At 37.5% G+C, this 27,003-nt stretch overlaps 1 protein-coding gene across 1 annotated transcript; it reads left to right on the top strand.

Annotated features, from left to right (window-relative positions):
* The first annotated feature begins 5,864 nt into the window (after window positions 1-5,864).
* On the top strand, window positions 5,865-26,294 carry LOC145776824 (protein NLRC5-like). Its single transcript, XM_082588046.1, has 6 exons — window positions 5,865-5,940; window positions 12,117-13,442; window positions 14,316-14,384; window positions 20,722-20,987; window positions 25,920-26,102; window positions 26,191-26,294. The coding sequence occupies exons 1-6, from the start codon at window positions 5,865-5,867 to the stop codon at window positions 26,242-26,244; spliced, it is 1,974 nt and encodes a 657-aa protein (XP_082444172.1). The 3' UTR covers window positions 26,245-26,294.
* The last annotated feature ends 709 nt before the right edge of the window (window positions 26,295-27,003 follow it).

The raw sequence follows: 27,003 nt of genomic DNA, 5'->3' as shown, positions 1-27,003 counted from the left end.
TAGCACAGATTGATGTTGATTCAATGTTTAAAATTTAAACATTGAAAATTTAAAATTTATTTATTGAATGTTTAAAATTTAAACATTGAATCAACATCAATCTGTGCTATGCCAATTAACTTAAGTCTCAAACTTTTTGAGACACGCCTCCCTTTTACAATTCTAACAAAATTCGCGCCCCACCTTGTTTCAAAATCAAAAAAAATAAGCACAACAGCAATTCGCTTCCAGGTCAGTTGCATTAATGCGAAAGATGTAACTGTTTTTTGGATACTAAATGTTTAATTCGAGGATTAGTAGCAGAAAATGCACATCTCAGATCGGCTTCACAGTCAAGTTTGTGTCTAAATTTTGTCTTTATGTTCATGAGAGTAGAAAAAACATTTCCGCACAAGTAGGCCTAAGTGGATGAAAATGGAAGAAGTGTGCGTATTGCCACAGCTCCCACACTCTTGTAAATGTTTGTAGGCTGCATGTTTCAACCAGAACTCAGTTAGTGGCATTGCTTCAAAGTCGTCCGTTTCAGTGGAATTTCCTGTTAGCTCCTAGAATTCCTCTTGTAAATTGTCTGTGGGGTTTCTTCTCCCGAGCTATCATGTGAGCAATTCCGAAAGACGCTTCTACTTCCGCCGACGACGATTGGCGAAAGCACGCTACTTGCAATCTTCATTTTATTAAAAGAGTCTTTCTTGTATTGGAAAGAAGCTAAAGGTTTACTTTGGTGGTCAAGGTGTTTTTTTTTTTCAAGATGACGCTGCAAACAATTTGGTCTGAAAGCGTCGTTGCTCAGATTTTGAAAATATATGACGCATTGTGGTACAACTTGGTCATTTTATTTACTAAGGCATCTATAAAGTCAAAATTTAGATAATCTTCGTTATACTTTCTCTTTTTTCCACTCATTTTATGTCAACAGAATTGATTAATTAAAAATTAACCTAATTAAATCAATGTTAAAAAAAAGTTTACGCATGGTACTGTTGTAGAGTTCGGGATACTGCTGCACTTCTAGCCGCTGTCACTTATCAGTCGTTGCCATTGTTATTACAATTAGAGCTCGAGGCTGCTGTGCCAGAAAGCCGTTGTGTTACGAGAGGGTGTCGCAGAAACATTTAGCAACGTCTAAAACATCACAAAGAATGCGAGATGTGACAAGAACACGCTCTACAAACACTGGTACTGTTGTAACACAAAGTTTCATCTTCAACAATCGACTGTCCAGCGTAGTTGTGAAGACATGTTTAGTTATAATTCATGCAGAATTTTTCAATTTCTTGCGCCCCCCTTACTAGCCTCACACGCCCCCCAGTTTAAGAACCACTGGTTTAAATGCTTGTCATTTTTATTTGTTTGTCAGTGTTTGTAGATGAAAGTACCAGTGCATACGACAAATCTGTCAAAGCTTTGCTGCATTTTAAAAAAGTTGACTTGAACGGAAGTGAAATTTTAAAGCAAAAAGCTGAAATACTGTAAAAGTTTATGTTGAATGATTAACCATAGAAGGACCAAGTTGATCAAATATTGAATGATGGTCAATTGACCTGAGGAGCAGTAATCATAATAGCTGAATAAAATCAGTAATTACAAGATTTCTATTTTGAAAATGTATTAGATAATCTGCTGTGTGGAGTAACAGATCCAAGAGGGCACTTGGTCACCTGTCACGCCCAAAACGAAAAACACTTTCGATTGGATAAATTAGAAGTTTTTTTTAAAGCTTTTTGTTTTAAACTTAGAAATTGAATTGCTCGGTCAGATAGTGTCACAATAAAATCTAAATAGCCATCATTTCGACACAATAGAATAATTAACCGATTTTATTTGTGAATCGGCGAATCTAAGGATGGAACGTGGTCACAACCACTTGCAATGGCAGTTTGAAAAAGACTTTGCGTCCACAGAAAAACAAAATGAAATGTTTTGCATAGTTTGCAATGGAACATCTATAGATAAATCTGCTTCAAAACATAATGAGGCAGAAGCAAGGAAGCGTCAGAAAAGATTTGTTGTCAACCAGAGTCGTTTCCAGATTCACTTTTATGACAAGTGATGAACAAATCAATTAAAACCTGGTAGCCTCTGGATCACTTTATTGCAGTGTTTCCCAACCTGGAGGTAAATTACCCCCGGGGGGTAATTTGCCTGTTTTCGGCGGGTAACGAGACCGGAGGTTGTAAACTTTATAAAAGCGAAGGAATGGAACAGTCGTCTTTACAAGGAACTGTGCAAGAAGATGGGAGAAATATACGAAGTATTACTGTACCACACAGAAGTACGATGGCTGTCTCATGGCAAAGGATAACCCGCCTGGTAGAACTTCGTGAGGCTGTCCATGTTTTTCTGATAGAAAAGAAGTCTGACTTGACTGAATACTTCTCTAACCAACAGTGGATTTCCCAGCTGTGCTACCTGGCTGATATCTTTGGTGAATCGAACAAAGGCAATCTTTTAATTCAAGGCAAGAATGTAACTGTGATCGACACCAAAGTAGCCGGAGCAGCATTTATCGCAAAGGTTAAATTGTGGAACAAGCGAGTTGGAAGAAGCACAGTTTTAGACGTTTGACATGTATCTCGGAGGCAATGGACTTGAGTTGACAGCGGGGTTGAAGAAGGACATAGCTGACCACTTAGGCCAGCTAGCCAAGAAGATGGACAACTTCTTTCTGAATTTGAACACGGCTAGTTTTCAACGGTGCACTGAGCCCTACACATGTGATGACAGCCAGGTGGATGATGACGACTTTTCGGCCAAAGAAGAATTTATCACTCTCCGAATGAACAAAGCGTTGAAACTTGATTTCAATGGGAAAGGCTTAGAAACCTTCTGGTTTAGCAGACTCCAGGACGCACCAACATTAGCGACACGGGCATTAAATATCCTGACATCTTTTTCAACAACGTATCGCTGTGAACAAGGATTTTTAACTGTCTTGGGAAGAAAGACAAAGAAGCGCAATCGCCAGGATGTCGAAAGCGACACAAGAATTGTCCTCAGTAACCTACCACAAAGCCCAGGATCACAAAGCTGGCGCCTGAAGTCCAGGCCTGACCTTCGCATTGAATGTTTACCACGCATTGTTATCTTGTATTCAGTATTGTATTGCATTTTGATTGTCATAGTTAGCCCTTTGAAATACATAGCAATAAACATTGTTGTTTTTGAAAATTGATCGTGGGGGTAATTGGCTCACTTCAGGGTGGAGATTAGGGTAACAGCCAAAAAAAGATTGGGAACCACTGCTTTGTTGGAAGCTCAACTGAATTATTGTTTCAATAATCTCAATTATGACGAAACAACTTACAGCTTTTATCAAGCTCCAGGAAGCCAGGAGTTTGAGATTTCTTCTTCTTTGACTTATTACGACCATTCCGTCCATGAGAAGAATCTGCAGGGAACAAATTAAGCTTGAAACTACAAACGTCTCTACAACGTTATTTTGATGATAATTTAACATTAAACCATTCAACACGCAAATTGTCCTCTCTAGCTTCCCAGCTGATGCTAGAATTGCACAAAGGAAGCAGAAAGTTTAATGGGGGCCTAAAATGTCAAATTTAATTGTTTTAATGGTTATTTAGTATTAAAGTTATGGGCATTAATTACACAGGAGAAGGGGGCTGAGCCCCCTCGGGTCTACGACAAAGGGGCGAGATATGCTTGGCTTTCTCGTTTTTGTTATTAGTTAAAAAAGAATTAACAATTTGTCAGAAAACTGCCGATTTTGCGCTGTTTACGCAAATACACAAGCTACGTCTGTTCAAGTTCCAATAAGTTGCTTTCGCCAGGTGTCTTGTGGAAAACTTGGCGAGTCGGATCGTGCTTTGCAATTTTAGCTGGTTTGTTTAACGTTGAAGCACGAGCTTGTATGGAATGTCTGTTACGACTTTTGGCGATGTGTGGTCTAACAGTCTGTAACGAACTTGAGTTGCGATTGTGGCCACATACGTTTTCATGCTTCACAATAACACACAGTTTTTATTTTTAACAAATTCCATTTATTTCTTAGCACAACTCTTCTCAAAAAAATCACACTTTCTAATTGGCAACAAAATTACGTTTCGCTGGAGTCCGAAATTAAAAATTAAATCAACTCTTATTGGCTTATTAAAATCACTCTTAGGAACCAACAACTCAACACTTCAAGACAACTTTCCACTTTCACTTTACTACGCTGAAGAGATCGGAAGATCGAAACACTGGCCACTGTCCGTAGTTACATTTAATAATGTCTATTTGGACATTATTTTGGAGCAAATAAAAATAGAGTTAAAAGTCATGTAAATTTCACTTTGTGTGGAGCTGCATGTACTTGAGAGGTTAACTGTTATTTTTTTTATTCACTTGTTGATTTATTCATATCAGTTTGTATCCTCTGTGGATCCTTATCTTGTATCATAGGCCATTCTTATAGATGTTTGCTGATACACCCCTTCATTTTCTTTGAATTTTAACTTTATATTATTTAATACATCTTTATGTCAACTATTTTCTACTCTCCTTCGCAATGAAAGTGCAGATGGCAAGCAAAGGGAAAATGCAGTTGACTCTTTATCAAGCTAAAGCAAAACCTTGATATTTTTATTTGCGTTAATTCAACATGTGCCAACGATGTAACGCAATAAACTAAATCGCATGTTGCTGGAGGTTTGCTTGTTTCTCACAAAGAAATTTTCATTTTTTCTGTTTACGATTCGCTCACGTGACCATTTCGCTGTAAAACCCGAGTTGCTGAGCTGAGCACTGTTCTCAGCACAATCGACCAGCTTGAGGTCTGGGTTGTATTCTAATGAAAGTCGAAACAAAATAACCGAATTAAACTGTGTTGTTTGTAGTCTTGATGGTGAAAATAAATTTGAGTTAAGAACAATAACTTAGGAATCGCGCGTGGAAGAGTTTGTATCATTTGTTGTTAAACAAGCTGGTTTTTCGCCAAAAAATCATGAATATTAAGGGCAACACTACAAGGCGGAAATGCGGAAGCGCGGAAATAACTTTAGAATTAAAACAGTCATAGTATTTAATGATCTCACAATTGCTTCTAAATAATATCTTTCAATGATATTTCAACATAAGAAAATGTTCGGTATTGAGTTGTGGCTAAAAATCGCATTTCCGCTTTTTCCTAGTTCAATAAAATCCATTAAATTTCGAAATTTACTCCAATAACTGTAGAATTAAATCCGTCAAAGTACTTAATGACCTCACAATTGCTACTAAACAATATCTTTTAATGATATTTCAACATAAAAGTAGCTTCGGTGGTGAGTTGTTGTTAAAAATCGCATTTCCGCCTTTTCCTGTTCAAATAAATTCCTTTCAATTTTCGAAATTTACTCCAATAACTGTGGAATTAAAACAGTCAAAGTATTTAATGACCTCACAATTGCTTCTAAACAATATCTTTCAATGACATTTCAACATAAAAGTAGGTTCGGTGGTGAGTTGTTGTTATAAATCGCATTTCCGCCTTTTTCCATGATGCAACATTTCATTCTTTCATGATGAAGTTATCGCTATGTTAAACAATATGGACGCCAACATCGTATTTCCGCGTTTTCTACATCGGCGTTAAATCGCTACTTCTGCGGACAATACGCCATTTCACTCCCAGCTTATTTCCGCGTTCTGCATTTCCGCCTTTTAGTGTTGCCCGAAGATTAACAAGCATCAGTGGAAACTATTATATTGAAGATAAAGGTTTATGTTCGCTTGCTCAATCAAATTTCATCATTGCTTGATTCGCCATGTTTTTCTTGAGGAAAGCATCATTAAAATCAATCATATTTGCGTTTTGCAGCATCAACTACAGATTCTTAGTTTTATACCTGTTTCTTTTTCAATATCCTTAAACTAAATACAAAATGGCTCACAAACAACCCAGAACAGTTGTTCCAAATAAGGAAGTGGTGGGCGAAGGTGACTTGTCAACAAATACTGGTAAGTTTGCTTGGAGGGTTTCTATGATATGTAGATTAGCCTACTTTGATATTCATGATTTTTTTGATCTTTTACACATAAATATCACATTTTGAAATGTGTTGTTACATTTTACTGCAAGAGAACGAAAATTTGTAAAAGCACTATGATTGTAGCATCAATTTGTATACGTCAAATTTAACTCTATAATTACCAGGATTTTTTTCTACCTAAAATTACCACAATCTTCTATAGGACACCGTTGGTGACACCGTTTGGTAATTTTTGAGCTGTTCTAAAAAAAAACAGTTGCGTAATGAACTTCTTTGAGTGCAGTTTTGCATTGTAATTAAAGCATTTAAAAAATAAAAAAACTTATAACAAGGATTTAACAATATTTTGTGGCATCTGAATATCAGATGCTAAAATTAAAATTGAAAAATTGTTGCGAAATAAGGAATTTCTCCTTATTGCAACCACCCTTAGTTGCTTTTGTTGTTGGTTGGAATCTATATCCTCGGATTGACAAGCCTTGATTATTCCTGGCAGTTTCACATACTTACAGAGGTATTGAACCATTGAGGCAAGCCTGATTACCGAGATTGGCAGAATGAATTTACCAATTGTTGTTGTCTGTGAATTATTCCATTTACTTAGTGCCACTGAATGAGAGCAGTCGTTAAGTTTGATGCTCAAGCGCACACCCCAAGAATCGAACCGGCGCAGCTTGATCTTGCATTTTTCGTCACAACGATGGGCACTGAATAAACTGAGCTAATGGTGCGGACAACCCTTGAAATTGTCTACATTGTTTGCTGTCCTTTCACAAGGTTGCTTGTCCTTTATGCTGACTCATCGCTGTTGTGACAACACAAACTGTGCTGCCCCACATTGCCGTGGCTACAGCGGTTGATTGTTTCTCTATTGTAAGCATCTTGTTGCAAAATGGAGAAAAGGCAATCATGACACTGGATGACGTCGACAAACAACGTGATCAGAGTGAACCCAGTAATGATGAAGCCCAAAAGTCAAACACAGCGCTGTCGATTAGGGTGGATCGTTTTTCAACTTTTTTTCTTAATCACTTATTAATAGTGCGGAAAAGTTGTGCACTGACATTGTAAGCACAACACAAAAAAAAATTTTCAAAAATTTTAATATCTTGGGTTGCCCCAAAGAAGTTGAAATATTGGAAAAAGTGGAAAATTTCCAAAAATTTTATTTTTTGTTTTAGTTTTTAATCGCTTATTAAGAACGCGGAAAAGTTGTGCACTGACTTTGTAAGCACAACGCAAAAATAAATTTCCAAAAAAAATAATATCTTGGGGTGCCCCAACAAAGTTTAAAATTCAAAAGAAATTGCAAATGTGTACAAATTTCATTTTTACACATTTGCAACTGCACTACCTCCCGCGAATCATTGTATTTACGCAGCAAGTCAATATTTACAAGTAGAATTACAAGTACATATAAGATACGCAAACCTTTTAAGAACATAATCTAAAATCTTGTTTTGTATTGAGACGCGGCATGTCTTTCCTGGATTGTAGCCGACTTCTGATGAATCCATCGTGCTGGTTAGCGGCACCACATACTGCAACAGAGGCCTCCGGGACAACCTTGACACCTCGCTCCACTGCTTGCGTGTGGCAGAGGAAATTAAGAAAATGTTGTCTTGTGTTAATGTTTTTGACCGACCGAAGTTCTCTGTTGTCATGTTTTTGTCTTTATCGGTTTGCCAGCATATCATTATCAACATAACTGACAGCAGTAAAATTGAATTTTGGCAGTTTGAAGCGCCCGATTTCAGTGCAAATGGGAATTTCTCGTGCAAAAAGTATATGGCGTATTCCCAGCTCACGCCCCTGTGATTCTTTGTCCAACAGCATTGATAAAAGTATGTTTTCGCTGTGGCCAAAAATCCATTTCTTGGAATGACAGGATCGACAATGGCCTTTAGTTTATCCGACAGGTAGTGAGATTTGCTGATGGTTTGCCATAGATGAACAGCACCGCTGATGCAGAGTGAATTGCACTTTGTTTCGAACCAAATAGGAGCATATACCTTCATGACAAAGGTAGCCAACGTTTTTCAATTATAGAGGGTTTTCTTCCATTAGGAATCGTCAGCATAACTGAGTCGAAATAAAAATTAGCCTACATCAATAGATGTCAGCACAACTGAGTCGAAATAAGAAATTAGCCTACAATATCAATAGATGTCAGTACAACTGGACCAAAAACAAACGAAAAATTACAAATTAATTAAATAAATAAAAATGTTCATGACCTCCAATCCTTCATATTCATTTCTTTATTTCTGCCTTTTCTTCTCTTCATAGTTTTAGCAAAACGCAACTTTCGAATATTATAATTTCAATTTGATCTAGCTTGAGCAAGTATAATGGCAAACACTTGAAAATTCAAATAAATTTTACTAAGCAGAGGATTATAGAAATACTACGTCGGTGAAATCTAGAATAAACGCTTCTATTACATCATCATGCTAAACTAGCAATTTGAATTTGTTTTTTAATTTAGTCTGCGATTGGAGATAAAAACTTACAATTTAAGGACTTCGCATACACTTATAGATCAAACTAATATCACAAACCTCTAGGAAGGCATCCTGTCATTCTCTTGCCTGCTAACGAATATTACAGATCTTCCAACACAAAAAATATAATCGTTTTGTCACCTATCTAATGCCGACCAGCTAACCTAGGGTTTCCCAAACTTTTTTGGGCCATGGACCACTATTTGTAATCTGTTTATTCGCGGACCCCCAATACAATTAAGTAAAAATGAATAAAACCGAATTTTGTTTATTTAAAAAACTGACAACATCAATGGAACGGATGGGATTGCTTCTTATTGCATAAGTCATCAATTCTCGGAGTTATTTGTGAAGGGCAAACTCGTAAGTCAGGGTCCCACGCAAAGTCTGGACCTGTATTTTGTCTTCATGTTGGTAAGAGCTGAAAATGTTGTCTCACACATGTCGGTCGTGGCAAAAGGCAATAAAATTTTAGTTGCCTTTTGCGATAGCAATGGGTACTCCTCCACAACACTCAACCAGAAAGATGCAATAGCTGTTTGATTGAAACTAAGCATTAAAGTTCGATCATATGATAATTCGGCTAATTCTTCTTCTTCGCGTCCTGACTGATCAGTCTTTGTTGCAACAAAAGGGTTTAAAATCCAGTCAAAATTCTCATAATTCTCATATGTCTCTTTTAAAAAGTACTTCTTGAAATGTGCAGAAAGCAATTCCAAATGTTGTGTAACGTCAGAGAAAATCAACTCTGTATTAATTAAGGGTTTGTTGGTAATGTAGTCACACAGAACAGGAAACATATCCACAAAATTATCATTTATCCATGTTTTCCATATGTTCAGTTTCTTTATGAATGCTGTTATTTTGTTTTGAGTAAGTAAGATGTTCGACAATTTTTCGTAAACAACTTTTTAACTGCAACGAAGGTGCAACAAATAAGATTTACGATACTGGACAGCAGAAGCTTTCGAAATCATTTTAGTTGTAAAGAACTGCCCCAATTATCTTTGACAGGGTGCGTACTGTACACCGTATATGTGTGACTTTTTAATTTCTTGTCATATCTCCACGGACTACCTGTGCAGTCGTCGCGGACCACCAGTATTCCGCGGACCACAGTTTGGGAAATCCTGAGGCCTGAGCTAACCCACCTCTTGCTGCTGTCTCTAAAAAACATAGAAATACAATGAATATATAAATTATAAGCTAGATTTGTGCTAATTAAATTATTACATTACGTTTACTAACATAAAGGTTGCAATAAACCAAATTTAAACTTTTCATTTCTGCACACTTAGTTTCTTAGATTGTAAAGTAAAACAATTTTTCTATCATTTACTTTCTGGGTAGAAAATAAATTAAAAATGAATTTCTGAAACTTTTCAAACTCAAAACTAGATCTACAAAGGTTTGACTCTTGATAAGGCGCTGGAATTCACTCTTTCACAAACGACACTATGTTAAATTAAAATAAAAAGAAATGATAAAAATAATTAATTTGCGTTATCAAACGCGTTGAGACTTAATTGGTGTAGCTCGGTTTGATGTTGATTCAATGTTCAAATGTGATGTGTTTGTCAGTGATTGTACAATGTAAGTACCTGTGACAAACAAAACAAATTAACCATAGCGGGTTTAACATACAGTAATGCATTACACACAAAAAAATCTATAGGCTATATGAGGTGGAAACTATAGGCATATGACAAACAATTAGAACACACACAAAAGGAACGATAAGCCACAGGCGAATAACTGCTGGTACCTGTGTAGACTACAAATCTGTCAAAGCTTTGCTGCATTTTAAAGGAGTTGACTTGAACGAAAGTGAAATTTTAAAGGAAGAAAGCTTAAATACTGTAAACGTTTATGTTGGATGATTTACCATAAAAGGACCAAGTTGGTCAAATGTTGAATTGTGGTCAATAGACCTGAGGAGCATAAATCATATTAATTGAATAAAATCAGTAATTACAAGATTTCTATTTTGAAAGTGTATTCGATAATCTGCTGTGTGCAATAGCCGATCCAAGAGGGCACTTGGTCACGTGCCACCCCTCGAAAACAAAAAAAGCTAAAACACTTTCGATTGGGTAATCTATGAGTTTTTTTTTAACTTTTGTTTCAAATTTAGAAATTGAATTGTTAGGTCAGATAGCGTCACAATAAAATCTAGATAGCCGTCATTTTGACACAATAGAATGATTAACCGGTTTTGTTTGTGAATCAGCGAATCTAAGGATGGAACGTGCATTGTTCATTTTCTCTTACAATTTTTACTCCCTTGAAACTACAAATGAATTTGTTTCTAGCTCCGCTTCTGCCTCTGAATAATCAGTGGCAACTGCTGAGCCACTGTTAATATGATATGTGTCTGATAAAAGTTGATTTCAAGTCTCAATCAAGTTTTATCAGTCTTGTCAATTTTCAAGTAGAAAAGTTGCCAATTTTAAAGTAGCTCCGCTACTGCGTCTGAATATAGAAATGACATTGTTTTACGCCTTCATTTTATACCAAACGTCTTTGATATCTGGATTGGGTATAAAATAATTGTCACTTCAGTACTCAACATAAGAACCTGATGTTAAATCCATGTAAAAGTAACAATTGTGCTGATTAGAATTTTACATTGATTCAGCATCTACAGACGTCGAATCAATGTAAACGTAGTGGATTCCGCTGGTTATAAAGAAGCATAATGTTATTCAACCGTCGCAGATAATATAATTGCAGTTTCATTAACTAACTTTGATCACATGTTAATAAAGGTACATTGGAAGCAACTTCTCACAATGAGCATTGGCAAACAACGCTGAGATCAACTTCTGCATCTTCTCACCCCTTGCATCCACAAAGTAAGTTTAAACGAATCTTAATTTAAACTTCACCATTCGGGGCTGTCTATAAAAGACGTTCGCAGTCGAGGGGAGGGGAGGGGTTTGCAAATTGCAAACTTTTGTGAACAAGAGAGAAGAGAGAGGATTGCAAACGAATGCGGACAAAAATATACGATCCCTACTCCTCGATTTAAAACTGGCCCACGCCAGATCAGAAATAGTTGACTATAAAAGGTTTCTAAACCACCACTTCAGTAGAAGTATACAGTCTCAAGCAAGCAATACAAGTGTATAAAACTGCCATAGCCACTTACACTTTGGAGATATCGGTCATGTATTCCGTACGGACAAGGAGGAAGAGGGGTTGACCTAGTGCGGAAATGGAAGAGAGGGGGAATGTTTTGCAATTTTATGAGGACGTGTTTTATGTACAGTCCCTTGTGTCAAAACCTTTCCTACATTTGCGGCACGCACTTCATTTGTAGGCATTGTGGACCAGATGAAGTGGCTGTCTTGGTAGAAAGCGTTGCATGCTGTGTAGTGTGAGCGCATCTTTTTGTTGTTTTATGTTCCATAAAAATAAGTTTACTAATAGCCTAATTAGCTTAAGTGAATACTAATAGATGTGTTTTTTTACATTACATTTTCAGTTAAACCTTTTTTTGATTTTGAATATTATTTCCCCAGTTGTTACATCTGTAAGGATATGCGGGAAAAACTGTAAGAAACAATTGAAAAACGTCAGTATCCACATTTGCTACTTTTTAATGCAAAAATATAATAAATGTAATTTTGTTTTTTAGGCTCAAACATCGAAATAGAAAAGCTAAAAGAAACGACCCTCAAGCTGTATGACCCTGAACATGATGACGACCTGTGCCATTTTAACATCTCTTCAGATGGTTTGCCAGACGTGTGTGCTGAACTTTTTTTGGTTAAATTTTACGAAGGAAATCTTGTTCCCGATGACAACAAATATGATCCCGAAACCCATGAATTTAAACTAACAAAATCTGACGAAAAAGTTGACTTTGATAAATTAGCTTCGGATGCTCAAAATAACGATTTTGTTTCAATAATTGGATATCCTGGAGCAGGGAAAACGACCTTGTCCAAGCGCCTGGCTAGGCATCTTTGTCAGTGTGGTGATCTTGTTGTTTTAAGGAAGGTTTTCATGGACATGAGCGACAGTAATGAAGACACATATGCTTTGAAAGAATTTTTATTGGGAGATAGCAACTATAACTTAAACGAGAACGAAGCCACTTCTGCTTTTGAATGGATCAAAAACAATCCAAAAAAAGTTTGTATCATTCTTGACGGATTTGATCAAGTGGAATGGAATATAATAAAACCTGTAAAGAAATGCAACTACAACAGCTCTCTTACTTCTCAGGAACTAGTTTCAAGCCTTTGCCAAGGACAATTTCTACGTCACTGCCACCTCATCTTCACTTCTCGTCCACACGCTATGCTGTCCATTCCTAAAAACTGCAGACCAAGTCTTATTTTCTTTCTTCGTGATTTAACCTCTTCAGATATGAGAAAATTGTTTGATGCTTTATTGAATAACCAGAGTAAAGTCGACAAACTCTGGGAATCATTAACCAGTAAAGCACCCCAGCTAGAATCATTATGCCACAACCCACTTATGTTACAACTTTATGTCAGAGCTTCATTGGGTTCATCTGGACAAGTGAAGTGCATTTCCACAATGACCAATGTGTTTCATTCTGTGCTTAAAAATCTTAAAGCGTCTGACAATACAGGTTCTTTGTCGGATGAAACTGTTATGAAATTGGCAGAAATCGCCTATGACGCGACAAAAGAGGGTACAGTACTTATTAATGCTACAACTCTTACACAAAAAAATCTGACCATCAGCGAAGTTCAGGATTTTGTGGTACCTTTATTAGGATCCAACCAAATATGTCCGCTACTGGAAGGTAACCAACAATTGTATTTCACACATCAAACCTTCCAGGAGTACTTTTCAGCTTTGTATCTTTGTCATCAAATGTCATTAAAGGAGTTCGCTTCCTTCGTCAAAAACAATCTGCTCAATGATCATTGGTCCATTGTTGTACAATTTCTATGCGGTCTTTTGCTGGATCCAAGCACAGGAAATGGTAACTTTACGATTGATAAAAAACCATTGTTGCAAAGAGCTCACTGTTTATCATTTTCCATTTTTATCCTTGATTTGCATTTCTATAGTTACAATGCTGAAAAAAGTTGAAGATTTTGACGCTTAAAATTTGTTTAGTTTTTTGTGTTTCTTATGTGTACCTATTTACTTTTTCATGCTGTTCAAAAATAAATTTAATGGCAGCGTCAACAAATATTTAGCAATCAATAGCTTGCTATTAAAATTTAAATGAGACTGATGTTGGTTCATTTTATTCAGCATCATGATACGCTCTTCTGGTGTGAAATCAGCTAAATTTTCACAAAAGATGTAAGTTATTTTTAAATCAATCATAAACAAACGCAACCTAACAACAACACAGCATACAGCATGACACTAAATAAAATTTGCAAACACTTTCGGCTATAGGCTACATCTAGCACTTGATAAACCCTTTAAAAAATAATAGGCTATGCATTGCTCAAGTAAAAAAGGTTAAAAATATACAGTCTTCTGCAGAAAAAGAAACGGTATAAAATTTGAGAAAACTGCGAAATCGTAAAAACAATTAATTTTTTTTTTAAACAATTTTATTTTAAAGTAATTCAATAATAATTTTTTATTATTCATTCAATAATAATTTTAAAAATAATTCAATAATAAGTAAGTATTTATAATTTTTTTACACGTTATCTCGCAAACATTTTGGTACAACCCAGACCTGTAGCCTACCGCTTGTTAAAAGTTTACAACAAATTACAAACTAAAAATTTCAGTAAAGAAATTAGTTTCAGAGCTTAGAGCGAGTTGCTGTACTTCTGCAAAAGTAATGATGGCAAGCCGTAATTTCTACGACAATGTGATTTTTTTTCAGGTGAAGATTTGCAAAAGCAGAAAGTATTTATTTCAGAGCTGTACAAGAAAACTCGGGAAGCTGCTGCAAGTAAGTAAATATTTTTACCTGTTCAACACAGTTTTCTATGCTAAAAATGTTTCACCAGTTAATGATTACACATACAGTAACTGTCACTGCTTGCTTGTGTCATAAATTGACAAGATATCAGAAAAATGCATGGAATACTTTCTGTGTAATAACTGTAACCTAACCCGATCAATCAATTGCTTATTAATATTAAAACATACACACTCAAATATTCACATTATTTAAAGCACCCAGACTAACATTGAAATAAACTGAAATATTCACTCACACTGCAATATTTGAGTTAAACATAAACATTAAAATATTCACAATAAAACACACATACAGCCCTCCAATTCCTTAGCAGACATTTCCGCCGCATTCAGCTGAGCAGCCCTTGCCGGTGTACATGTTCGCTAGTCTCTGTCATGATTACTTTTAGACTTCCAACAGGATTACAAAACGGTGACTGCACATCTAACTACTGTTAATTGTACTGTAAGAATATACAGTTACAGTTACACATTTTTGAAGTTGTCTTGGGGGATCTCTCTGGCAGATGGTGCTGACCTGCTCATTAGCACTGCTACCGGTAGTAGCCCTGAAGTGTTTACAATAGACAATGAAAATTTGCAAATGATTTAATTTGACTAGGTGTTGCATTTTTAACAAGCCGAAGGAGGCAGTTCAGTTGGACACGTTCGACCACCATAAAAGCTGCAAATTCAAGACATGAACACACTGAAATATCACATAAAATCTACACTCTGAAACAGGCCTATTCGCATAAAGCCTATACACATTTTAGAGAAGCTTTCCTGGCCTTTCTACCAGCAAAAATTCTGATGACTGTCAAAATCAATTGTTATGGCTAATTTTGATTCGATGCTTATTGTTTAGCCTGGCCAAATCAACAAGATGTTCTTGAGACATAGTAAATCTTAAATAGTTCTTAATCAGTTTCAGTTTGCTGAATGCCCTTTCTGCTAAGGCTACTGTTGCTGGAATAGTTAAGAATATACGCAAGCTGACACACACATTCAGAAACAGTTCACTTATGTTTGAATTCAGCAATTTTATTTAAAAAATCCAATGGTGGCAACTGTGAATTTCCAAAATTTTCCTCATGTATGACAGATAATTCTTGAATTTCTGTTACAAAATCTGTTACTCTTGTGGCTATATTTACACTGTGTAGTGTAATAAATAATAGTCTCAATAATGTTGCCAGATAAGGAACTTTTTTTTTGGGGAAAAATAGCCACTTCTAATCTTCACCACTAACATAAAAAACAATATTTTATACAAAAATCGACCTTAGCACGCAAATTTAAACAATTTGTCGGGCTCCCTGAACTCAAAAAATTAAAAATTCTGTAATTTAAAAAAGGGCATCCCCAATCCAAGTACAGAACTACATGTAACATGAAAAACAATTTTTTATAAAAAATCGACCTTAGCACGCAAATTTAAATATTTTGTCGGGCCCCCTGAACTAAAAAAATCGAAAATTCTGTACTTTTAACCCATTAGTGCCCGCGCGTCCCTACAAGGACGTGAAAAGTGGGTATTTTAGATTTCGAATTGCTTTCTTCAGATTGCTGATAATAACGTTTTTTTTTCTGCTGAGGTTAGAATAACATTATAGCTATTGAAGCAGCGCAAGAGTATTTTCTTAAACAAATTTTACTGTTCACTCTACAACGTTCAAGGTAGACCTTTTGTGAGATATGGAGCAAGCACATGGTACACAAACTGTGACCTACAAATCGAGGTATGTAACATTGTGTTTTTATCAACTTTGTGTTTTGATAAATCTATAAATATGTTTAGCTACGTGCCCAAAGCGAAATATTTTATTTTTCTCTTATACTTTTTTCTGAATATAAGTTAGAAGTTAGGTGAGTCCTTGTAGGGACGCTTGGGCACTCGCCCGGACGCGAGATGTTTTTTCTCACAAACTTTTTGTTACTTCGCATAGAGTTTATGGTTATAGCGTGTGAATGCAAACGTTTTTTTCGTTGGCGTGTTTGGCTCAGTGGTTTTGTTTTTGCCATATATTCGTGAGGACACCGGTTCGACGCCCATCGAAGTCAATTTTTTTTTACATTATTTTTTTGCGGTGCACAAAAGCTTTTCAAAAATGTAGGGTTAGGGTTAATTCTTAATCAATTCGTAAAAACTTACATTTAGACTAGTGACCACAATCAATTTCTTTTCTCAACTTTTTTAAACTAACTTAGGTGTGTCTCCAGGCTACGTTTTTTTCAAGTTCAATGTTTAGATTTGGACCTTGAGGGCGAAAATCGGTAAAAACAGTTACGCGCGCCGCGCGGTAACCAGTGATGGCTACACTTACAGAAATATGCAAATGAGACAAAAAGTTCGTCGAAAAAATTAATGCTGTAGGAATTCGTACGTTTTCATGTTTGGTGCAAAAACGAACGTTATTTGTAACCCGCTGATATTTAATTTTCAAAACCATGCCTTTTAGTTGGGGTAGGCCTAGTAGGTTAGGTCATCATTTTCGTGTGCAGACGGTGGTGCTTCAGAATCTATTCTGGGCGCTTTTACTATTATTGCACTGTAAATTGAGGTCTTGCTGTAAATGTTCATGTATCTTTAATTTATTTTTTGTACTCTTTATAGGAAAATTCATTTCACTGTTCAAGAAATTTTGGGAATTTTAGAAGAGGATCCACCCAAGGAGCCCACAGACATTGTAATTTTTCCTCCTGATGAATCCGGCAACGTGAGCGATGAGGACAGTGCAAATGAAGATGAGGGTGTTAAAAACGTTAACAATGTCGGAAAAGGAATCCTGAACCAGAAAGGCGAATTAGTGATTCATCACAATGAAGACACTCAGGACATGGATCTTGTTGAAGATAAGGAGAGGCCTACATTTGATAACGATGAGACAGAGTCGCTACCGGGACCATCTAAAGTCAACCCACTGCGTTGGAACCCAAGAAGAAATGTAAAGAAAGTAGGCCTACTGGCAGCACAAGAAATTGGGTCAACGCCCGTTGCGTTAAATGACCTGGAAGAAGAACTACCGTACAACAAACCTGCTAAGAGAAAGTTTGCAGAATCACCCAAATTAACTGGAAAAGTAACACTTGTAACTAAAAAAAGAAAAGGCCGTCCACGAAAAATTGTGTTTCCTGGCTCATCATCAAGTGAAGAAGAGTTAACAGAAGAAAAGATACCACTTGTACGCGTTAGAAACAAAGATAGGATCCAGTCTACCGCCCAAAATCAACTAGGGAAAAACATTCCTCCTTTTCCTGAAGCTGAGAAATTCAGCCATGATAATTTACCCATTGATCCTGATAATGTGAAAACGCCGTATGATGTTATGAAACTCTTCATCTCTGATGATTTTGTGAACAAAGTAGTGAAAGAGACCAAGAGGTATGCAGCGCAACAAAACAAATTGGCCTTCCAGTCAAAGGTGGATAATTCTTTAATAAGAGCAAGTCATGCAATAATGTTTATGACAGGATACATCACCCCTTCCACACGCAGGATGTATTGGGAGAGGAGAGATGATACAAACAATGTGATGGCAAGAAGAGCCATGTCAAGGAATCTGTTTGATGAGGTAATGCGCTATACCCATTTCGCCAACTCAAACCACCCGAAAGACGACCCATTTTGGAAAGTTGCCCTTCTTTTTGAGACTTTGAATGAGACAGCAGCCAAATTTGTTGAAAAAACTGAGTATGTAGCTGTAGACGAATCAATGATCCGTTATTTTGGCCCCCACCCTCTGAAGCAATTTATAAAGGGCAAGCCAACAAGATTCGGGTTTAAAATTTGGTCTATGTGCACCCCCTCTGGAGAGCTAATCCACTGTGTCCCCTACGCTGGAGCAAAAACAAACATCTTCAAGTATGGATTGAGTCAGGGGCCTGACGTTGTTTATGGCCTTGTGGAAAGTGCTCGACTGATTCCTGGATCGAAGGTTGTGTGCGACAATCTTTTCACGAGCCTGGATTTGATAGATCATTTGTCTAAGAAAGGGATAGGTGTTTTGGGGACAATGAGGCAAAATCGAATGAACAATCTATCTTTACCATCAAAAAAAGAGACCAATAATATGAAGAGGGGAGATATGAAGCAACTGTACCTTGGAGATGATCAAACCATTGTTGTGTGGAAAGATTCTGGACCAGTATACGTTGCATCTAACTTTGTGGACAAGGAACCTTTGGGAAAATGTGTTAGGTGAGTAAAAAACATCTAACAAAGGCGGTGGAGTTATTTCGTTGTAATATAGCACAGTGGGATTGCAGGCTGGTAGAATATATGACACATGTTATTATTCAGCAGTGGCGCGTTTACTTAACTTGAAGCTGACTCAAACTGCTGGTTTGTGCGACCGCAAGGCAACACACCAGTAAGAACCTTATGGTAGTATGCATATTTCTTTATCGTATGGCCCCTTGGCCTGATGGGTTTCCTTAGATCGTGGGTATGGAGCCCCAAAACGGTACTGTCTTTCAGTTATAGTCGGTAATCATTTTACCAAATTTTAGATACTCTCGTGATGCAAAAAAGAAACTGGACGTGGATCAGCCTTACTTGCTCAAAGTCTACAATAACAACATGGGAGGTGTGGACCTGTTGGACAATCTCAGTTCCTGTTATTCCATCCGCTCAAGAAACCGCAAATGGTACTGGGGTGTGTACAATTGGTTTCTAAATGTCAGTATGGTGCAAGCTTGGAGGTTTTATAGAAAAATTGGAGCAATCACAGAAGAGAGAGATATGGAAAAGATTAGCCTCCTTGACTTTATCCGATCATGTGCAGAAATGACAATTATGATCCATGGGAACAATACATTTTCTCTCTTATCATCGACACATGCCCTTGCCAACGGCGAAGAGATCAGAAGGGATCAGGGCAATCACCTGATCATCAAGACGGACAAAAAAGGTGTCTGCAAACACTGTCACAAACGTACGTCATACAGATGCCGTCGGTGTGATGTTGGACTGCACCCAGATTGCTTCGAAATGTATCATGAGTGAAAGAAATTTGTAATATTATCTGTTTAGATCCAGTTTCGTTTGTTCGTTTCTTAATAAATCTAATGGAAAAGCGATGTATTTTTATTAGAACTTAGTTTTTAACGCATCTTAGAGCAGTACTGTTGCTTTTTACGACTTCCAAAATATCCATTACCGGAAAATGCTAATTTCTTTTATTTTACATCAAGCCTTCGTACGAGTGCCCAAGCGTCCATACAGGGACGTACCATTTTCTGCATTCCTGGTACAGATATCAGATTTTTTTTTTTTGAATATTCATATTCAACCTATAAGGACCTTACAAAAAAAAATTTGTAAAAATATTCCGACTAGAACGATGACCGGGCACTAATGGGTTAAAAATGGCATAGGCCTACCCATGAGAGGGCCCTATTGAAGTACGGAACTAATATAAAAAACAATTTTTCATACAAAACCGACATTAGCACGCAAATTTAAACATTTTGTAGGGCCCCCCTGAACTCAAAGTTGAAAATTCTGTAGCCTACTTTTAATAAGGGCATACCCATGAGGGGCCCAATCGAAGTACGAAACTAATATGAAAAACAATATTTTATGCAAAATCGACCTTATAGCACTCAAATTTCAACATTTTGTCGGGCCGCCCTGAACTAGAAAATTGAACATTCTGTAGTTTTGAAAAAGGGTATAGTCCTACTCATGAGGGGGTGCAACTTCAATCGAGATACGGAACTAATATAAAAACACTATTTTGTGAAAAATTGTTGAAATTAACCGGTTTATCGCGTGAATTTAGACATTTTGTCGGGCCCCCTGAACTCACCAGGTCCCGGTGCAATGCACCGGTTGTCCCCCCCTTTTGTGGGCCCTGGACATACCGATGTATGTCAAGCTTGCATCACGCAAACAACTAAATTTATACACAACATTGGAACATAGAGCAAAGGGCGTAGGTGACTTTAGCTTGAAATATCTGCCTACTTTGAACGTTCTATTATACAGGGTAAATGTCACAATCGAATTTCTTTTTAACATATTTTATCCTAATTTGATAAAACTTCGAAGCCGTTGAAGACAAAACTTGTGATTTTGTGACTAGCTAACAAAAGTCTACTCAGATTATTTTCAAATTAGAACTTTGACTCAAACCTGAAAGTTTTGTTTAAAATAATTTGTTTATATTTTTGTTTGCGATATAAATGAATTAATGTTTTGTTCTTTAGTAAACAACTTGTGTTCAATGTTTGATTATTTTATGGTTAGAACCAAACTGTAGTTTTAGATGACAACCGGTTAGACGAGTTAACATTAATTGATATTATTCCTGCATTGTTAGATGACAAACATGGTCGCTCCATCTTCGCCTTCTCAAAAATCTTGCGGGAAGCCAACGACTTGGAAGTGACAGTCACAGCAGGACGTCATTTTGATGAAGGTGAGATATTGATGTATCGCTCCGACACTCAGAATGACATCCATGCTGTGACGTCATTCATCAAATCGATGCCGACGCGGATTGGATTCCTTTCTCTGTCCGGATGCCTCATGAATTCCAATCACTTCCGTCCATGGAAGGAGGCGATCAAATCGATGCCTGGATCCGTGAGTCATGTTTAACTTTTATAACCAACACATTGATTCATGGGCAGTTGTCAGAGGTGGGCAGTAGCAGGGGCGCCGGAACGATTTTTGAGTGGGGGGGGCAAGATTACGAAAAAAGGGCACTTTTGTTTACTAAAAGGCCAATTTTTTTTCAAGTTTTAAGATAAGATATAGCGATAATGCTAATTTATCAGCTCACTATGTATTGAGTAATGATAGCCTACAAGTGTCCGGTATACAAAGAAGGGCATCATGCTATATTATAATGATGTAACCTACTGTCAAGCCTTAAAGCAGCCTGCGGCCATGGCCGCTAAGTAGTGCTTGAATGACTACCGGTGCTACCTCCTCAATCGGCCAAGTTTGGCCGCCGGTCTCTTCTAGCCAATTATTTAATTTCGCAATAGAATGATCGTGGATTGACTGACGAAAATATGTAGTATCAAAGAGTGACGCAAAATTAGGTCAGCGTGTCATAATCGCCACTGTTGCATTTGGCGGGAATATTTGTTATTGATGGAATATATCCATCTGCGATCCCCAGCGCTGTAAGTCTTGTTTGTAATTCCTGACGTTTATTTTCACAAAGTCTTAATCCGAAGTGCTAATTTATGTCGACTGGCAATATTGTCGTTTTTATGTCGATTCGATGTTGTCGGACATTGAATCGTTGTTAAAAAGGAGAACTAGGTTAGTTGACGTCCGAGGGGAAAACATTTTTTGATCATATTTTGCAAAAATTATACTTCTTTTAGTAATGTTCTTCACATCATTGAAATGCTTATTTTATTACCTTGCCGTCATCGTCGTTGTTTATCGTTGCTAAAAAGAATTCTAGGGAAGTGGCGAATTTTTTTAAAATCAGCCACATTGGAGACACTCGTGCGAGTGTCGTTAGAGTTAGATGGTCCCGCATCAGTACTGGATTACTATCCCGATAAAGCAGTTATTGCGTGGTGCAACGAATCTATTGTAGGACGTCGCCCAGGCCCAGATTTCAACAACGCTAAGTGATCATTTTAGCATTGTTGCAAGTTTAATTCTATTTACTTGTGCTATCGTTATTTTTATTTTGTATTTTGGCCTCCAAGCACCTAGATTTGGCCGCCGAGAAGGAGCTCCCGGTAGGCTACGATGGCTGCCGAAAAAAAAACGAGTTTTAAGGCCTGTAGGCTACTGTGTTGCAAAATTTTGGGCCATAAATATTATTTTGAGGCAAAAATGAAAGATTATATTCAGGCTAAAAGCGAATAGCAGAAATTGTTATATTGCAAAATGTGCAGTAGCTTACATGACTTTAAAAGGGCACCATTGCCCCCCTGCCCCTCCATCTGCAGAAAAATTGAGGGCAGGGGGACATCCGCCCCCCCTGCCCCCCCGCTTCCGGCGCCCCTGGGCAGTAGCACGCTACTTTTGTAGCAGCGCTACTTTTTAGTTGCAGTAGCGGCGCTATTTTTTTCCCAAAGTAGCGGGAGAGACGCTACTTTTTTCAGTCGCACTCCCACTACCCGTTACTTTTTAATTTAAAGTGAAAAAAATACTCGTTTTTTCGCAACACTGACGTGGTCAAGCAGCTATATTATATAGTCTGTAGCAGTGGTTTCCAACCTTTTTGTTGTCACGGACTCCTTTAGACAAATTATTAATTCTGCGGACCCCTACCTAAATTCTGCCTGAAACTCAATTAACATACAGTAGGCTACTATTGACTATTGTAATAATTATGCTGCTCAACTACTCTACTGTGTCATATTGCATTGCATACTCCTGCGGCAAATATCAGGTTAAACAGTTGCTCAAATAAGAAAATGAATGATTTGTTCAAAAAATGTCAGCAATATTTAAATATATGTATTAAGATGACTCAAAGCGCCATGCCGACACTTTTTCAACGTGAGCAGATTTAATGCGAGGGCTGTTGTTGCCTTTCCTGAACTAAACGACTGAACTGTGGTTGAGTTTTTGACAATGCTACACGCATGTCATCTTCAACGTCCAGGCGATTTCGATGTTTAGTTTTTATTGTAACAAGAGCTGAGAATCCTGCCTCGCAAAGATAAATGGTTATGAATGGTAACAAAACAATAATCGCTTGCTTTGCCAAGAATGGGTAGGTTTGCAGTTGTGAGCACCGAAATTCTTCCACAGTTTTTGAATGAAATTCAATGCGTAATAACTCTTTTGATCTCAGATGAATTAGGTCATCTTTACTGAGATCGTCATCGCCAATGTTGTTCAAGTCAAAAAGAAAGAGATTTCAAATCCATGTTTCAACTTCGTTCGGCAGGTGTTCTAAATTAAAATAACGCTGAAATGAGATTTGCAGGGTTTCCAAGTGTGGGCAAAATTTTTCTCTCATAGAGATCAAAAGAGTACATTCTCTTTGAGTTTCATCTATCAAGATAAGATCTTCTAAGATTGGAAAGTTAGCCTAATTACCTGCTTCCAATCTGCGTTTCCAAACCGGCAACTTGGCTAAAAACGCTTTCAGTTTTTCAGCTGCATCAATTATGGTCACACCTGGTCCTTGAATGCCACGATTAACATTGTTAATATGACCGAAAATATCGGCTAAGTAAGGTAAGGTGAGTCCCACACTTGATCCAAGCATCGGGGAACGAGAAGATAAGGTTCTCATTAGACTAAGCCTTCGGCACTAACGAGAGTAGGGTGGCCAGTTCCTTTCTCTCGGCCGCCTTTCCTTCAGCAACTACGCCCACCCAATTTGTTGCACCCTGGGTAGATGTGAGCGGTGTTTTTCAACAACCAGCTTAAGCCGGGAGTCGAACCAGGATTGCATGACTGGAAAGCGAGCGCCTTATCCGCTACGCCATCCCACCACCACCTTTTTACGTCTAAGTAGGCCATGCCGAATAGAAACTTTTACTCTCAAACAATTTTGAGAGGAGACTTCCTTTTGCTTTCAAAAGAGTTGATACCTCATTTTTTTAGCTGCTGCAGTCGTTTTAAAACTTTTCCTCTAGATAAACAACGTACCTCAGAATGACACAAAAGTAGCCTACTTCAAAGTCTGACCCTACTTCTTGACAGAGCGCTTTAAAAGTACGGTGGTTTAAAGCTCTGCTTTTGATAAAATTAACGACTTTCACGCAACTCGTCAGACTTTCTTTGAGACTTGCTGGTAAAGTTTTTGCTGCTAAGGCGTAGCCTACCTGTGTAAGAAGCAATGAGTAGGCCTAACAACCACGCGAGGAGCTTCGTTTTTTACTAAACCTTGACAAATTTGCATTTAAACAGAGAAATGAAAGTAAAAAGATCGCTTTTCTTTTTTTTTCCCAAAATTCATCAAGGTAATCACGGACCCCCAAGGGGTCCGCGAACCCCATGTTGGGAACCATTGGTCTATACTAGCCTATATATAATCGGTTTGGTTGTAAAGTTTCGGTCTTTTGGGAATCTCGTTTTCTGGTGTGGACCTGCGATCAAGGTATGAAATCGATAATTATGTTCATTTTAATACTAGCCGAAGTAACGTTGTATATCGTTTATATAGACTACTTGCAGTGAGCATTGCATCAACAGTCATCACCTATGCTAAAGATGTCCAAAAATAAAGTTTTATCGTATTGGTTAAAGTAAAACTTTTGACTAATGGATAACTAAGATATTTGTTGCTGATAAAATTTTCTTACACCATGGTTTTTGTTAAAAGAAATCATTGGGCCTACAGGGCAATTTTGTGTGATTTGTTTTGCTTACAACTTTACTTACAACCAAACTTATAAATGTATTTCTAAACAGCTTATTTATTTCTAGCTGACGTCAACTCCTTCATCGAATATCTTCGTGTGATAAAGCCTATCTGCCAGGCTTTATTAGACATTCTCCAGGGCGTGTCCAAGGCGTATTACGGAGTCTTGCTTCCAACCATTACAATTTGTGCGAAGAAGTTGACTGGGATTAGTGATCTTGTGACCTGTCAGGAGTTGAGAGTGAAAGTCCTTGAAGGGGTGAAGAAACGATTCAATGACATGAGATGCATTATGGCATCATGTCTTCATCCCTCCTTCAAGACGTCGTGGCTACAATTTCTGCACTACGTTTCCACGGATGATGCTGACGCACTGCGAGAAAAAGTCAAGACAGATGTAATTCGGCTGTTGCGGGAGACATCAAGCCAGGTTGATACCGAGAAGAGTGACACCAACACCAGTCACGACTCCGAGGATGAATTTTTTGGTGTGTTGGCGCCATCCTGTGAAATGTCGGTGCAGAAGAAAGCAACAATTGTGGATGCCTTTTTTTTTCAGACAGGAGCAAGTCCTTGAGCTTTTCCAATACCGAGTTAAAACATCTGTTCATTAAATACAACACAACCATTCCTTCCAGTGCTGCGGTGGAGATACTTCTCTGTTGGAAAAGATGTGCTTAAGCCAAAGCGGGCAGGACTTAGTGACTCTCATTTTAAAATGCTCGTGTTTTTGAAAGATGCGTCACAATAAATTTCCCTAATAATGTGTTTTCTATAATAGCGTTAAAATGACAGTGTAAACGAATGATAACATTCGTTTTCAAGGTCATTTTTGCGTCACTAGGGGCTTAAAGAGTGTTTCCTAGTGTCATTTTAGACAAAAGTAGCGGAAGAAGTAGCGCGCGCTACTTTGGTCCGAGTAGCGGGTAGTACGCTAATTTTGTAAATTGGTAGCGGTAGCGCGTACTATTTTGGTCCAAGTAGCGGTAGCGGGTAGCGCGCTACTTTAAAAGTAGCGGGTGACCACCTCTGGCAGTTGTTACATTGACTCAACGTTGCATTACGTTGTTTTAACGTCTGAGTTTTACAAAGTAAGTTCCAGTTTCCAATTTTAATCATTTTCTAACAATACTTGTAAACATAAAATAAATAAACTAAAAGTCACAACATCAATAAATTGTTTATGTTTAATTGTTGAATCATAAATAATTTGTATTTAGATTGTTCGGATGCATCTCCTTGGCAACTTTCTATCTGTGGATGACGTCATCGCGGTGTTGCACAATGTTGAGAAGGAAGTTATGTTGTGGCAATCCCTCGATGATGGAAATGGAAGGAGAAGAGATCCGAACATGCAGGAAAGATCCAAGCTACAAGAAGCATTGGATCGGTCGGACAATAAAGTGAGAGTTGTTTACGTTGTATCAACGTTATAACAATTAATTGTGTCAACATTAAATCAACGTCAATTATTTAATTTGTCCTTTACAGAAGTTGATGATCGCGGTTGGCGGCCTCGATTACCTCAAGCACAAGGATCGTTGATGTTTTTACTTATTTGTTGATGTTTATAAAAAAATTATGTTATCCAGTGATTTTGTTTGGTTGAGTTAAAAATACAACAACAAACTGCTTGTTTACATCAGGTAACGTAATATCCAGGGGGTCTAGTTTGTACTTTTGGACCCGGGTCCGGAATATTTAAGGGGCCCGGATTTAAAAGATCTGCCGCGACTTCAAACATTATCAAGATCTTAATATAATCCGATCAAAAGGAATTGCCATAAGAGGTTAAAACAGCCCCTTAAGCCGTCAGATGGTAAAGTACCGGGTCCCCTTCTGGGTACCGGGCCCACTTCAGATCTGAAGTGCTAAAATAGCCAGTTTAGCCACCAAACAGTAAAATAAGAATTTAGTTTAGTCTAGTAGGCTACTGTATAGTGATTTCCCTAACCAGGAATAATATTAACACGAATTTCAAAATATACAAGTTAATGTTTGTTTAAACTCAAAAACTGAAATGGCACAGGTTGCTATCCCTATTTCTGGACTAGAAATTAAACCAAAATCGCTTTTCAGATTGCAGCAATCATCGAATGTTTGAGTTAGGCCCAACCTTTCCCAAATCAAATTGAAAACTTTCTGACTGTCTGCACTAAAACTTTCCTGTAAATTGTGTTCTGGTGAGCCTAGAATGACCAGTGAAACATCAATGGAATTGGGAAGTAATAATCTAGTGCCATGTGACAAATAAAAGTTCAAAAAAACAATCGCTAAATAGAGATAGGCCTAGTAAGTTTCGCG

This window comes from Aplidium turbinatum, chromosome 9, assembly GCF_918807975.1.
Source record: "Aplidium turbinatum chromosome 9, kaAplTurb1.1, whole genome shotgun sequence".
NCBI classification, from domain to species: Eukaryota; Metazoa; Chordata; class Ascidiacea; order Aplousobranchia; family Polyclinidae; genus Aplidium; species Aplidium turbinatum.
This window is presented reverse-complemented; position numbering and strand designations above follow the sequence as displayed.